Genomic DNA, 15,214 nt, shown 5'->3' with positions numbered 1-15,214 from the left:
CACATTGAAAAGCAGGGGCAGGAATGGAAACATAATGGATTATCCTGGCAGAAGGAATGGCTGATCGGCTGGAACACTGAACAAGAGCACTCCACACTGCAACATCTTTGTTGTAGTTCCCACGTCTTTAAATGTATTAATCTTTCTGCTGAGATGGCCTTAGACATGGGAGTGATCTTGAAGAGAAGTGCTGAAATTTGGGGGGGCATTGTGTCAAATTTGATCTTTGTGGAGGTGATGGATTCCCGTTGACTATTAGCTACAGAATTCTGCTGTGGCTGGATGTAATTATTTTGTGATTGCTTAAAGATAATGACAATAAAGAATATTTTGTATTGGCATGAAACCTTTTGAAACTAAGCTAGAATAATGATGGCAAAAATGGAAGTCGCAACATATTACGAGCCGGCTGGAATGGTGTGAGACAGGATGTAAATATACAAGGTTTTATTTTAGTAATAACCTTATAGCTATAGAGGCTTACTAAGGTCTGTATAGACACATGTACGGCTGCCTTGTTCAGATCTGACTTGTGGAAACCTCTTCTTCTGATTTTCAGCAAAAGCCAGATTTACATAGCAGTAACTGGCCAAACCTTGTGTCAATTACAAAGTCTCCCCACTTTTTCAAAGCCAATGCTGATTGGCCAGCGGTTTTGTCATTTGCGAAGCCAACTTCCTCCCTCTATAAACAGTTTTTAAAGAATTTTAAAGCAGTGTCAGGTGACCATTTGATTGGAATAACAACACCAGGCTGTGTTGCAGGATTTGTTCTGAAAGGCTCAGTCCCATTAGCAGTTTACTGAATCGCAGGGCTTCCGTAAGCCACCTTTGTAAAAGTTATACACACCCAACCTACAATGTGTGGATGGTAATGATGGTCTCTGTGTGTGCTTGTGTGTGTGTATCAGCAGAGCAACTAAAAAGAAGCAAAAACAAAAATAATTCCCATGAAACAAGGCACAATTTGAAGCATCAATTCCTGCCTTTTGCATCTCTGTTTTGTTTTGGGAATTAGCATGATACACTGCTGCCCAGTCATAGCTATGAAAGCTTTCCTGGATTTCTCTACTGCAGCCTTCCTCAATCTGGTGCCCTCCAGATGTGTTGGGCAGCAGTTTGCAGCATTCACAGCCTAGCTGTGATTGATAAGAGCTGTAGTCGAATGCATCTGGAGAGCGAGAGGCTGGGGAGGGCTGCTCTGTTGTTCCTTATGTGCAGCTGCCATGTTTGCCTCAGGTGAGTTGAAGAAAAAACGGCATCAGAAACAAGTAGGTAAGCCTGTCTCTAGACAGACAGAAAGAAGCAATCAGGATTTGATCCTCAGGCTGTACATGTACCTGAATTGAGGGCAAGCAGAGCTCACTCTGCAGTCAAAACCCCCACTCCTGCTTCTGTTCACAAGTGTATCTGTCTTTGCCCATAATGTACCTATTAATCTGAAAAGTGCAGTTTAAAAATACAGACTTTTTCACATGAACATAATTAACTTGGCTTTTTTTTAATTTAGAAAGCCCTTTGCTGTTTCCCTACTATCCTCAGAAGTCACTGCATTTTGTAAAAAGGCGAATGGAGGCCATTATTGACCAGTGTCTCCAAAAGCCAGCTGTAAGTATTCAGTTGTGCGTGTCAGGTTTCAGTTTCACTTTTGTTGCCTTCGAAGCAAGTTGGTAGGATATATGAACTAAGTTGCCTTATACAGAATCAAGCCATTGGTGACTCTTCTGAGTCACAGAAAGAGCTGTCCTCTAACCCTGCTTCCTTCTAAGTCAGGGACGGGTAACATTTTTTTTTGTCCATGACCATGTGCCGTAGGTGAGCATGGTTGAACAAGTTATGAATGGGGCCAGAGCCAAAAAGTGGGCAGGGCCATTCCCCTTCCTTCCTTCCTTCCTTCCTTCCTCCCTCCCTCCCTCCCTCCCTCCCTCCCTCCCTGTTGCCCCCTTTTCTCTTGTTGTTTCTGACACTCCCTTTTCTCTCTCTCCCTCTTCTCCTAGTGGGCTGCCAGGGAAAGGACAGATCACTCTTGCCAGAGGTCTGAACTGATCGCTTGCCAAGGGCCACATGAAATTGGGCTGAGAGCCACAAGTTGCCCACCCCATTCTAAATAGAATACTGGGCTTTGTGCCTGGGACCCCCAGATTCAGGGCCTTTGCTTTGTTGCTGACCTAAGAGAAGGACAAGCTGTAGCATTCACTGAACATTCTATGCTTTGAATGTCAGAGACTGACACCTTTTCTTCTTCATGACACAAATCGTAACGCAATAATGGTACGTTCCTATGCTTGAGTGAAAGGCTAATTAAGCTGTGCTTAGGCAAATTAAGAACTGCCTCCACAACCAGGGTCCAGTTCTGGTTTTTACTTATTTTCTGTACTAATAAAACCCAAGGAGATGATATTGAGACAACAGTTCCACAGAACCTTAATGAGTTGGACCTTCGTGAAAGCAGGGCCTTCCCCATTTTACTCCATGTTAAGGGCATCTCCGTGAACGGGTATGGGACGCAGACACAGAATTGTTGCTCACGTTCAAGTGAAGGGGCACAGTGTAGTTGCCTCTGCGCAGCAGGGTCCCTGCATGCACATTGGGACGGGGTAGGGCGGAAATGTGCGTGGTTCGCATTTTGATAAGAACTTCTCAAATTCACACTTCCAGAATTTTGTGATGCCTTTCTCCAAGCAAAAAATGTCTACAGAAATCTGTATGTTAGGGGAAGGAAAAGGAAAGGTTCCTCCTGTGCAAGCACCAGGTCATTGCTGACCCCTAGAGGGATGCCGCTTGCGCTGGCGTTTTCATGGCAGACTGTAGCGGGGTGGTTTGCCATTGCCTTCCCCAGTCGTGACGACCTTTCCCCCAGTAAGCTGGGTACTCATTTTACCGACCTCAGAAGGATGGAAGGCCAAGTCTACCTGAGTCTACCTGGGACCCAGCTTCCACTGGGATCGAACTCAGGTCGTGGGGAGAGTTTCGGTTGCAATACTGCCGCCTACCACTCTGCGCCACACGAGGCTGTTATGTTAGGGGAAGGTGCACACAAAAATGCATACATTTGTGGGGAAATGTATGAAACAGCGCTATATTAGGTGAAAAGTGCTTGAAAAAATGTATATTTTGCATAGAAAAATGTGTATATTAGGAGTGCACGTGAAAATGTATACAAATTTTTGTGTAGACTTTTCTTTTTTAAAAGTTGCAAACTGATGTGTAAATGGAATGAACAAGATTGGAAAAATGAGAAACTGAGAGAAACTAGTTCAAATTTTTATTGGTTTTTTATTTGAACTTTTTAATGCTGCCTTTCAAAAAAATCCCAAAGTGATGTACAACAACACATAAACAAGTAAACAGTCTAAAACGTATATGAAAATAATAAAACAAAACATCAAAACAGTAAGATACAGCCATGATCCAGGGCAAGTTAAAATTAAATACCAGCTACTGGTATTGAACACCAGCAAAGAGGCCTGTGTACATAAACGAGTTTTCTAAGGTGCCGAAAGATCAACAATGTCAACTCCTGTCTGAGTTCACAGGGAAGGCCATTCCACAGGCAGGCTGCTACCACAGAGAAGGCCTCTTTCCTGGTTAATGCCAAATGCACCTCTACAAACTGTGGCACAACCAGGGGGGCCTCCTCAGCTGACCGAAGCGCTGTAGCAGGACAGGAAGGGAGAAGCTGCCCCTTCCAGTTTGTCCATCTCTATGCTGGAATGGCTGGATCTGGGGTTAAGGGTTTCAGTTGTTTTATGCGGGTAGAGTAAAAGCCTCATTGAAGAGCCTATGGAGTTGCATAAACTAATATCCTCTCTGTTTGCAAGCCTTGCTTATAACTTCTTAAAAAGAGAGATTTTCAAAATTGCAGAAAAGCCTGCACCACAGCATGAACTTAAAATCTTCCGTTCTTCCTCTTGTGCCATGTTGGTACTTGGATTGCAAACCTTTGCTCAGGGCTTTGTCTTTTTTGCCATTCTCTGTGTAGCTCGTAGTTTGTTTGGAATGCTAGAATAGCAATCCTGCAAGAGTTAAAACATGCACCAGTCCCATTAATTACAGTGGCCCTTCCATGCTCATCACTGTGCCAGTTTTACTGTCTGTTGGTGGGTGTGCGCCTGTGAATTATTCTCTCTACTACTTGGATGTTTTTCATCTTCTCTAGGATGTGATTGGGAAATCGGTGCACCAAGCATTTTGTATGCCTTTGTACAAAGCATCAAAAAGGTACGGCTTTTACAATAAGGACTGGATTTTCACATGTGAGACCTCTAACAAAGTGTTTCAGCATGCTTCTGTTCAGTATCCCAACCAGTCAGCCATGCCTTCTTCCAGGATACTCCATTCCATTCTCCCCCACCCCATTTTCCATTTCACTCCCTCCCCCCAACATGCACACACAAGTCAATCAGCATTCAGTGGCCACTGAGCATGCTCTGTCCTCATTAGGCTGTTCTTGGGTTTTGTTTTTTCTAAAGGTTTTTTTTTATATATTTCTACAAACCTTGGGGTTACTCCAAGCCTGCTGCTACCTCCCTGTTTTGCATAGATGGTGCTGTTTTGACTACATAAGGGTCCACACATGGAGAATGACCCGGTTCACACATAATGCCAATTCCTAGGTTGATTAACCCATGAACTGGTAGGGCTGTGCCAGGGTGAATGTGCTGCCTCCTGTGCATTCGCTGCTTCCACTTTACGTTCCTGGGTTGTTAGTTGTGATGTCTGAACCCAACACCCTAGGTTGTTGAGGGAGAAATAGCACAAGAGTTTTAACCCAACAACAAACCATTGGTTCCAACTGGGTTGGTTGTTCCTCAGCAACCCAGAATTCTGGGTTCTCATGTTGCATCAAATAGCCCAGGAACTGGGTGTTCCTGAGCTGTTGATGAAAGATGATGCAAAGCGGAAGTGGCAAGCAAGTGGGAGGCAGCACAGTCATTGCTCACACACAGCCCTGGCTAACTATGGGTTGTTTAACCCATAAGTCCAGTTCGGACGATCACTGCAGCCCACCATGTCTTATTTAACCATGATGGGTTGCGGCGTGTGCCAGCAGCCATTTTGAATATTCAACCCCCAACGGAGGGTTGCCATGGCTTGTTGTGTCACCCAAACCCAGGCAGCAGGGGTTGTTTGTAGGTTAAACAACCCTCAAATAACCCTACAACAGGCCATGGTTTTCATTCTCAAACAACCCCTGCCACCCAGGTTCAGATGACATGACAAGCTGCAGCCGGGGCTTGAATAGGCAGTCTGGTCCCCGTGGGCACCGCAGCTCAGTGGGCTGCGGTGATGGTGCGAACCAGGTTAGTGTTAGTTGTTACACATGAAACAGGTCAGTGAATTTGCTATTAACATACGTGACTTCCATATTATTGTTCCAGTTTTCTTTCTGATTTCTTTTCCACTTTAGTGAGGACTCAACACCTCAGCTGTTTAAGTTGCCATTTTTGTAAGTATATGACTGTTTTGTTATATTCCATTCACTGAGTGTTGTTTTTTTACTGATGAATATTCAAATTATCCTTGCAGGTGGAATGACAAATCATCCAATTTGCATTATGTTTTGTTCACTATGTTAGAAAACTCAATTTCTAAAATATATATACTGAGGAGGCATACAGACATTTCAAGGTAGGATGGCATTAAATGGTGTGTTTTCCCCCCTAAATACCCAGGTATAATTCTTCAAATCCACCTTCACTGGCTGATCTGCTGTGATGTCGTGGCATGTTCACAAACAGTTTAAATACTAATGGGAAAAGTTTGGTTGACAGATAGTGCAACTTCTGTGAGGAAAGTAGAAGTGTAGTTGAGCTTGGAGGAAAACATCACAATGCCCCAAGGAGTGAAAGAGTCGTGTGCTATTGACAATAAGTGAATGTAAAGGTAGGGAGCTGCAAACTCAAGCAGCCAAAGGGGAGGAGTGCCAAGGACAGTAGGAATGGTCTATTGGAAGTTTCACATTAACTTTCCACATGGCCCAATGGCCCAACTGGAGAGTCCACCCGGAGAAGAGCCTGCCAGTGTTGCATATCATTTTTCTTTCAGAGCTAAATTAGAATCATAGAATAGTAGGGTTGGAAGGGACCTATAAGACCAGTGAGTCCAACCCCCTGCTCAGTGCAGGAATCCAAGTCAGAGCATCCCTGACAGATGGCTGTCCAGCCTTGTCTTGAACGCCTCCAGTGTGGGAGAGCCCACCACCTTCCTAGGTAATTGGTTCGATTGTCGTATTGCTCTAACAGTCAGGAATTTCTTCCTGATGTTCAGCCGGAATCTGGCTTCCTGTAACTTGAGCCCATTATTCCGTGTCCTGCGCTCTGGAATGATCGAGAACAGAATTGTTCAACTGGTATCAAAGGAAATGTTTTGCTCCTCATGATTGCAGAGATAAGTAAGCTCGGGTGCCAGCTTCCCTTGGCCATGCTAAATGGTCTCTGCTAGACTATGGATAAGAAAGTAGGAGTGGAAACAAAGCTAGGCTATACAATCTCTTCTAATGCTTACTGAGTATCGCCAGATACCCTATAGTGGCTGTGTAAAATGCCACAGATCAGTTTACAATGGTAACTTTTTCTGCCTTAGGTCTGCTAATAATGGACTACTTGCTGTTGATTTTGGAAATTTTCTGAACAACAGTATCAGTGAAAGTTCAGGAACAAGGTAAGTATATCTAAAGAATGACTAGCTTCCAAAAGCTGGTCAGGTGCTGGTAAACTACTTCATCAAATTATAACTTGTTTGATTATGTGTATACACTTAGCCCTTTGATTCTGGAAATGAGAGCAAATCTTGATGGCTGATCTTGGGGTATTGCAAGCGCTTATTCTGAGCTTAATTTGACATTGGTTTCAAATGGTTCCAATTTCTGAATGGACTGCAACTTCAATAATCCCAACAGGTGTCAGGATTGCAAGTATCACTTAAGCTTCGTAGCTAAGCAGGGCTTTGAAACCAGGTCTCTCCTTGGTCCTAGTTTGACACTATGAACTACACACCTAAGAGCCTACAAACTGGCTAACAGACATAAAATGCACATACACAAAAGTTAATGGCAGCAAAGAATTAATCCAGTTTTCCACATACTTGGTGGAATAGAAACATCTAGTTGCCACTTCCTGAAAAATTCAGTAGAAGCAACCTTTCAGGCATTATAGGGGAGAGAATTTTAAAGAAGCCACCACCATAGAAAATGCCCTGCTGTTTGCATAAATTAACAGAAGTTATAAAAGGTTCATCTGGAACAAGACCTCATCAAAAGATTTCAGCACGAGGGAGGGTTCGTACTTAAAGAGCTGCTTTGTGTAGTACTCTGGGGTCAAGTTATTTAGCACTGTAATTGGTTAACACCAGTGCCAGGAATCTCCAGGCAGAAGTTTCAGCATATGATTCAGTGCTGCCCACCCATTTGGTATGTGAATGCGTTGTGATTCTTGCACATACAGGTGTGTGCACCAGTGCAAGGGTGGGCTATGAATAGGGACATTAAGTGTTAAGAAGGCAAAAAGAAAATAACTGAGCATCTTACAGCAAAATCTAAAATATTCAGAGCATTTTGCAGTACATTTCAACAAAAGATGTTTGAAAATGAAAATTGTTTGCTCACAATTAATATGCTTTTTCTTTGACTAGCTGTAGCTTCTACAGTTGTCTTGATGCCCACTTCTACGATGATGAAACTATAACAGTCATTGTTGCAGAGAAAGTAGAACAAGAAGGGAAGGAGAGAATTTTGGCCCAGCTGCCTTTATCATCCATATATATAGAGGGGAACCAGGAACTGGAATTCAGCTGGAATCCTGGTCAAAGGTGCTGACTGAAATCTTAGATTGGACCTTGGACCTTTTCAGGCTTACTATTATTTGTTTTTTATAGACAAAGATTAGTAGAGATGTAGACTGTCAAAATGTTATGAACTAAAATGATTGTACATTCCCATTGGTAACGTAATGGCAAAACGTTGTTGTCAAAAATGGTTACTACTTTCCCAAAAACCCTTGTATTTAATTTTTAGGTTTTTTTAAACCAACTTTCCTCATTCTTGTGGTTGTGCATTAGTTACTATAATATTCTATTTTGAAACCTGAGATTTAGTGTTGAGGATGTACAGAGGAAAAAGCTACTGGTATTTAACCTACATAGATGAAAGTGTGACACTTCCACAATCATCACTAGCAGTATTGAGATACTTAACAGCATAAGCAGAGCTATGTGATAATAAGCTGAGCTTTCATGAGAATGCTCAGGTACATATTGGCCTCTTACTGGATCATTGTAAAGAAGCTAACAATTTTTTGGTTAAAAAAGAATTGTAGCCTTACTCTGTTTTATTCTGGGTCTTAACTAGGTTGGATGTGCAATGTGATGGCATTCCTACACGTACTGTCACCATCGAGGGTCAGTGGAGGGTGCTGGAGAACATGAAAGCCCAGTATGTTGCTGTAAATGGCATCCGAAAGGTTTCTTGTGTGGTAAGCATCGCACTGATGGTTTTACACAGGAGGTATTTACAGGTTGATCCTGTTTGTGCTTACCCAGTAGTAAGTCCCATGGCGTTCCATGGGACTTACTATGGAACTTGCTCCCAAGGAACTCCGCATAGGATTGCAGCCCTCATTTTCTGATGTCATGAATGAATAAATTAATTTGTCCATCAGCATCAGGGGGGATTAATTTAACTGGTAAAATAGTTCAGATATTCTAAATAATGAGAATAATAGTCTGCTGCATTGGGGCTGGAGATGTGGGAAAACAAACATCTCTGCCATTGCTCTTTTCCCATCCCACAAATTACATCTGTTCCCTTGAGACACAAAAGGGATTTCTGATCATTCAAGTCAGATCTGCAAATTATTGGAACAGCATGGCGTGGGGATTGCTTCCCCATGGTCTGGTCCCATGGTATGCAGCACATTTTGTAAAGAGGATAAGCATGGATCAGCTGAATGACAGGATCTTCCATAAGCCGGAATCACCCCTACATGGATAATATACGGATCAAGCCATTGTTTGAGCCAAATTATTAAAAGGGATTCACTGTAATATTAGTTGGAGTACTTCAGGAAGCTTGCAACTTCTGAAATGTGTATATCCCAGAAATGCAAAGGTTCAGTGATGAGGCAAACATTTTTAGGTTCTTAAGATGCCACATTTTTAGTAGCGTTGTTTTTGTTAATGAATCCTAAGCAACTTATTTTGTTAATAACATAATATTTTGAAATATTTTTGTAGCTAAGTTCAAACCTACGACACATCAGAGTGTTTGAAATGGATGTAGAAGATGATGGGGAAGCTGAGGAGGAGGAGGAAGAAGAAACGGCTCAGCATGTTAGCACAGGTCAGGAGGAACTCAGCCAGTCTGCAGACAACCCTGAAGAGAGTGTCTGTGTTGGTTCCATTGAACTGGCAGATGAAATAGAAGAACTTGAATCAAGCCCCCATGCCTGAGACAAACTCTCATTTCACTGACTTGCATGTTGGAGAGAAGAAACAGAAATATGATCCTGGCAGCTGACTCTCCTTAGCTGTACTGTACCACACTAATTTTTATATTGTGTATAACCCACTGCTGTGAGTATGGAGGAATTTCTGACTGATTCTTCTTTTTCCACTTGTTTCCAAATACTGTGTCTTGTGTTACAGCTGCATTGCCTGAATAAGCGCAGCACTGGAAGAAAACAAAGACAGTTTCCTGCAGATAATCCTGCAAAAATGCAGCAGCTCTTAAAATTTCATACAGTGTTGGCCATACCTTCCTTTCCAATCCCCATTACCTCCTGTCCCCCCTGCCCCCGGGCCCTTTCCCATAACATTCTCATAATATGGCTTTCTGATGCCACATGCGTGGCACTCATGGATGTATCTGTGCTCCCCTTCCCAAGTGATTTGTTCAACATGAGACATGGCATTGGGAGTGAGGTTGGACCCTGGTTTTTTTCAGTGTGCATTTTGTAATGGAAGATAAATTAAAAAGGAGTATATTTTTCTGTAGGGATTGTGTCCTCATTTGTGCTTGCAGTTTCACATCCCATCATATTTACTCCTTTATAGTGATTTCTCAAGTGCTTTAAAGTGAAAAACATTCTCCTTTAAAAGTTTGTCTGTTGCTGAGAAGCCAGTGGCTTGTTCCGGAAAGTATCTTCAAATGCACTTCATCAGCTAATTTTGAAAGCATGATGTGACATAAACATTATGAAAAGTTAGGTAGGGGAACTTCATAACTTAGAGCCAGTTTCTATAATATCTTTCACTACTGACACAGAAGCATTTTGCTGTGATCTTTGGAGGGTTTTGCTTGGGTTTTATCCACTTTAGAAGTTAAAAGGAAATGGGGAGTCACTTGGATTTCCTCTGCCTTTTCTAAAAGATTTATATACAGGTTCCGTCCCTCATACGTCCTCACAAGGAAATTTACCTTTCTCTCTCTGACAAGACCCAGAAACATGGGGCAAAGAAGTGCTTCAACGCTATTTTCCCCAAATGTCTGGGACAGCTCAGGAACCTTTTAGTGCAGGCTTACTCCTAATTTTTGGCACCTTCACGTGTCAAAAGATGGGCCTCCATGCCTCTATCTTTTTCTCCTCGGTCTGTTCTGTGTCTCATGCACATAGTGTTGAACTCCCTGCTTGCTTTCCTGTCAGTGCTGTGACCCTCATCCATGATATCACCCACCTGTTGCAAAAGTTAATTGGGCTGGACTTGTCAAGTAGACAGTTCTTAGAAGGTGATGACCACTTGAGTTAGCGCTCCGCTTGATAGATGTTTGGATGTTACTTATTTGTTTCTAGTTGTTTATATACAGGATGCATAGTTCATGTTGGGGAGGTTTTCTTAGGAGTCTAAGACTGCAGACCTGTACCCGCATACCTGGGAGTAACCCCATTGAACTCGGTGGGACTTACTTCTGAGTAGACGTGTATAGGATTGCATTGTAAAACTCCCTGGCATACCCCCAAAATGTGGTCTATTAGACATGAGAGACCATAATGGATGCTGAGTCCAGACTCACAAGACATTTCCAGAACCTTTGATTGTCCCAAAGAGAGTGAGGAGGAGCAGTGCAATAATGACTGAGCCTGCTAAATGACCTTGCCCCAGGAATTCAGCTCTCCATCAGATGCTCTGCTCAACCCATAGGCCCTGCCCATTCTTAGCCAGCACAGACAACACGACGGCCTTAGCCCTTAAATCATCAGGGAGGGATGAAATCAAAATCCCTACACAAGGAGGCATCCTCCTTCCTCCTCTGGGCAGAACACAACATCCTATCCATTATTGCACAGCACATTCGGGACTCTCAGTACAGAGACCAGCTTTCTAAGCCAACAATAGCTCGATCCTGGGGGATGGATTCTGGAGATGATGGTCTTTCAGCAGCTTTGCTGTTATTTTGGTCCACTCCAGGTGGACTTCTTCACTTCCCCTCTCAACAACCAGCTGCCACGCTGCTTCTCCAGATACCTGGCTCCATCAGCGGAGGCCACGGATGTGCTCCACTCCCCCTGGCCATGGTCACATGGTCCTTGACTGTCCTGGGCAGTGGGGGAATTAACCCATGATGGATGTCTCCTGAACACTGAATCAGAATGGAACTTCACTTTCCAATCCCCTCTCCATTTTCCAAAAGCTATGCCTCACTATTTTCAGCACTCTTAACATTTTTCATCAAATTAAAGAAATAATTAGCCCTAAATATGGCTGTCTTACCCTGCACCAAAGTTATGCTGAAGCAGCATGGCTGGTGCCCCACCTCTTATTACATGGGATTCCTACTAGAGCTAGTTAAGGCTAATAGATAGGTGATAGAAGTTCTTGGGAAAGCTATGGCAAAGTGCCCTCTATTTGGAAATGGGTTATTAGCCTGAATCTGTCCAATCTCTCAGCCTTAATTTCTCATTTCTAAAAGAGGGCTCATAAGTTACCTGTCATACAGGCTCATTGTGAGGTTGAACAAGATAAGGGCCATTGAACGCTTTGAACATTGTACAAAGAGCTCTGCTGGAACAGAACAAGGGTCCATCTAGTCCATCATCCTTTTTGCAGCAGCAACAATCCAGATGCTTCTGGAAAGCCCATAAAATTACTATATCGGCTATCCTGGATAATAGGCTACAATGGGGCTGTTCAGACAACAGGCTAACCCACACTCAGTGGTTGAGTGTGGCTTGTTGAATCATGGATTGTTTGTTTAAACCGTGGGTTAGTGTGTTGTCTGAACGTTGGCAGAGCGGCTTGTTAACCATGCAGTGCGGCTTATTTTCTCGAATGAGCTACGGCTTGAGAATCTATGGTTTGTTGTTCAGAGTGGTTAACAAGCCACCCTGCATGGTTATCAAGCCACCCTGTGGATGTTCAGACAACATGCTAATTCACAGTTCAACAAACAACCCACACTCAACCACTGAGTGTGGGTTAGCCTGTTGTCTGAACAGCCTCATTGTGTAGAAAAATTTCCAGTCACAGAATCATGACTTGCTGGACCTTCTACAATTTGCAACTGGATCTATAGAAAGTGGACATTAACAAACCACAGTACAATGAACAGAGCACATATCCTTCCCCTGAGGGCAGTATTGACCTGATCCCTCTTTTTTCCCCTTGCTTTTTCCTTAAACTGATTGAGCTAAATTCAAAAGATTTTCTGCAAGTAATTTTTGTGGACTTGCATCCTTTTGGGTGGTTCTGCTAGGTTGCAAAAAGTGCGTGTCCCAGAATGCCCTCCGATTTTCATATTATCGAGTTGAATAATTACTACAGATATGAATCAAGGGCAAAGGTAATGGCACACTTCTGACATGATTACTTGTTTGTTCTAGACTGAATTGATGGATTGGCCTATTGTTGCCAAGAACTGAAGAGTAATAACATTTTATTGCTCCACTGTAGATAAGACAGATTCCTTCTAAGAAGTCATTGTAAGGGGAAGGAGGCATAGTTGGTGCTGGAAAAGCATGGATCAGCAAACATCTTCCATAGGATTTTTTGATTCATTCATTTTCTATGGTTCCCTTGGAATGTGCAAAACGTTGGGAAAAACCTAGGGTGTCCCTGGGTTGTTTAGCTCCGCACGGCTGTAGCAGGAACAGTCAGGCAGCTAGGAGCCAGCATGCTTTCTCGCAACAACCCAGAGTTTACAAAATCCTGGGTTGTTGTGACATCCGAACTGGGCCACTGTTTCTGTGACTCTAAAGCATACAAGGCACTGCATCTCTGTGCAATGCAATGCTCTAACTGCCTCCTTCCAGTTGATCTTTGCTTTGAGGGCAGGTAATCCCTTATGTGTCTGTATTGAGAATGAGTGGATTTACACAGCCACTCTCATTACTGAGACACAGCACAATTCTCCACCCTCAGATGAGGCCGTCTGTTGCAACCTTTCATGAGTCTTTGCTCTGGGTTTGTCTCCTTTCAAGCAGGAGGCATGCTCGGAATGACTACTTGTGCAGAAACGCTGGGTAGATGCCTCCAAGGTGGGTAACTCTCTCACACTTTAAACATAACTCTTAGGGTGTGAAAAAATGAATCCTGGTTCCAATTTTTACTTCAGAGGGGGAAACTGCCACAGCGATCAGAAATCTGGAAAAGCCTAGCTAAGGTTTTGGAAGGCAGGGTCTTTGGGAGTGATGTGGTATGTTTGGATAGCTGGAGGAGGCTCAAGCAGAGGCTGTGGGTGGCTGCAGTTTGTTTGAGGACTAAGTGCTATATGGCCTGCCTAGCACCCCATAAGCTAGCAGTGGAGGCTGGTGGCTATGAGGTCAGTGTGGTGGTGAATCCGCTCCAGGTCAGTCAGAACCAGTCAGAACTCTAAAGGAGCCATCCAAGGTGAGGAAGCCGCTTGGATAGCTCCTTTAGAGTTCTGACTGTAACCTGGAGCAGATACACCGCCCCGCTGACATCACAGCCACCAGCCTCCACTGTAAGCTAGTCTGCTGCCCTCTCCAGTGCGGTGGAGAACCCTGTCCTTGATCACTGTTGAAGTAAGATTCAACCGTCAGTCTGACCAGCTTCTGTATATAGCATAGGAGGCAGGGGCCATCATGTCTTTCACCTAAGGCAGCAAAATATTTTGGACTAGCTCTGCTCATAGTCCTATTTTACAACTTTCTCATCACATAGCAGTTATGGGTTTCAGCCCATCCATGCCGATGTCTAGTCGCAACTGCCATATGCTCAGGTAAGTCAATTCAAACATCACACACTGAACTTAGTATGGATTACGAAGTCCCACTCTCCAAGGCGGCCTAGAATTCCATTTAAATAAAATAAATTTATTTTGCAACATTCTGCACTGTGACTTTCAGTATGCATGTAATCTTAATGCACAGGAGTGAATTGCTGGAAATGTCATGGGAGAGGGGCCCAGAGCCAAGCATGTGATACGTTACCTCAAAAGAGGGGCTAGGGAACCTTTCCTGATTGTAACAATACTTTAGGTGTTGCATCATTGCCCAGAAAGCAGTAAACCCTGCACAGGTTAAACAGTAGTCTTGGAGAGGTATTTTTCAAGTTCATCAGGTTTTGCTATAGGGTTCAGACTCTCATTGCAACAGAGCTGTAATTCTGCTCAACAAGCACTTCTGACTTTCAGGTCTCCATGTGAAGATCTAAAATTGTGTGCCATTTAACAGATGCTGACAAAACCAAGTAGTTTGAACACCTGATGAGACAAACATTAAGAGATTTTTCACTTTTTATTCATAGCTTTATAATTAAAAAAACAAAACCCAACTTTAGTGCAATTTGGTAGCAGTGTCTTCAGGAAGGATATTGACTGAAACACTAATAAAATGTTGGGTCTCCGTAAATATTACATACCAAGAAAAAAACTAAGAATCTGGGGCACTCCACTAGCTACCCCTAAATAACATCTGATACAACCTGTACTGTGTTTATTTGAACATGGCATCTCCCTCACCACTATCTGATCCATCCCTGGGCAAGAATGGCTGTTTCTGGTGGCTAAGTCCCGGAGATAGTGTTCTGGAGAACCAGTGTGGTGTAGTGGCTAGAGTGTTGGATTGGGAGTCGGGAGATCTGGGTTCTAGTCCCCACTAGGCCATGAAGCTCACTGGGTGACTTTGGGCCAGTCACAGACTCTCAGCCCAATCTACCTCACAGGGTTGTTGTAAGGATAAAATGTAGAAGAGGAGGATTATGTACACCACTTTGGGTTCATCAAGGAGGAAAAAAGGCAGGATATAAATAAATAGATAAGT

At 43.3% G+C, this 15,214-nt stretch overlaps 1 protein-coding gene across 5 annotated transcripts in view; it reads left to right on the top strand.

Annotated features, from left to right (window-relative positions):
• Nucleotides 1-10,088, top strand: part of ANAPC4 (anaphase promoting complex subunit 4) — a 40,831-nt gene extending 30,743 nt beyond the window's left edge. For 4 of the 5 annotated variants that reach the window (XM_084856998.1, XM_084856994.1, XM_084856995.1 and 1 more), the window contains 8 exons: nucleotides 1,510-1,607; nucleotides 4,159-4,220; nucleotides 5,410-5,448; nucleotides 5,529-5,630; nucleotides 6,585-6,662; nucleotides 7,632-7,808; nucleotides 8,347-8,470; nucleotides 9,231-9,991. In XM_084856998.1, coding sequence (XP_084713124.1) covers nucleotides 1,510-1,607; nucleotides 4,159-4,220; nucleotides 5,410-5,448; nucleotides 5,529-5,630; nucleotides 6,585-6,662; nucleotides 7,632-7,808; nucleotides 8,347-8,470; nucleotides 9,231-9,446 — 896 coding nt within the window. In that variant the 3' untranslated portion in view covers nucleotides 9,447-9,991. Of the gene's footprint in view, nucleotides 1-1,509; nucleotides 1,608-4,158; nucleotides 4,221-5,409; nucleotides 5,449-5,528; nucleotides 5,631-6,584; nucleotides 6,663-7,631; nucleotides 7,809-8,346; nucleotides 8,471-9,230 lie in introns of all 5 variants that reach the window. The other variant, XM_084856999.1, reaches the window with a different exon arrangement.
• The last annotated feature ends 5,126 nt before the right edge of the window (nucleotides 10,089-15,214 follow it).

The sequence above is a fragment of the Heloderma suspectum genome, chromosome 5, assembly GCF_057233095.1.
Source record: "Heloderma suspectum isolate Gila_16-S chromosome 5, 16-S_ref, whole genome shotgun sequence".
Taxonomy (NCBI): domain Eukaryota; kingdom Metazoa; phylum Chordata; class Lepidosauria; order Squamata; family Helodermatidae; genus Heloderma; species Heloderma suspectum.
This window is presented reverse-complemented; position numbering and strand designations above follow the sequence as displayed.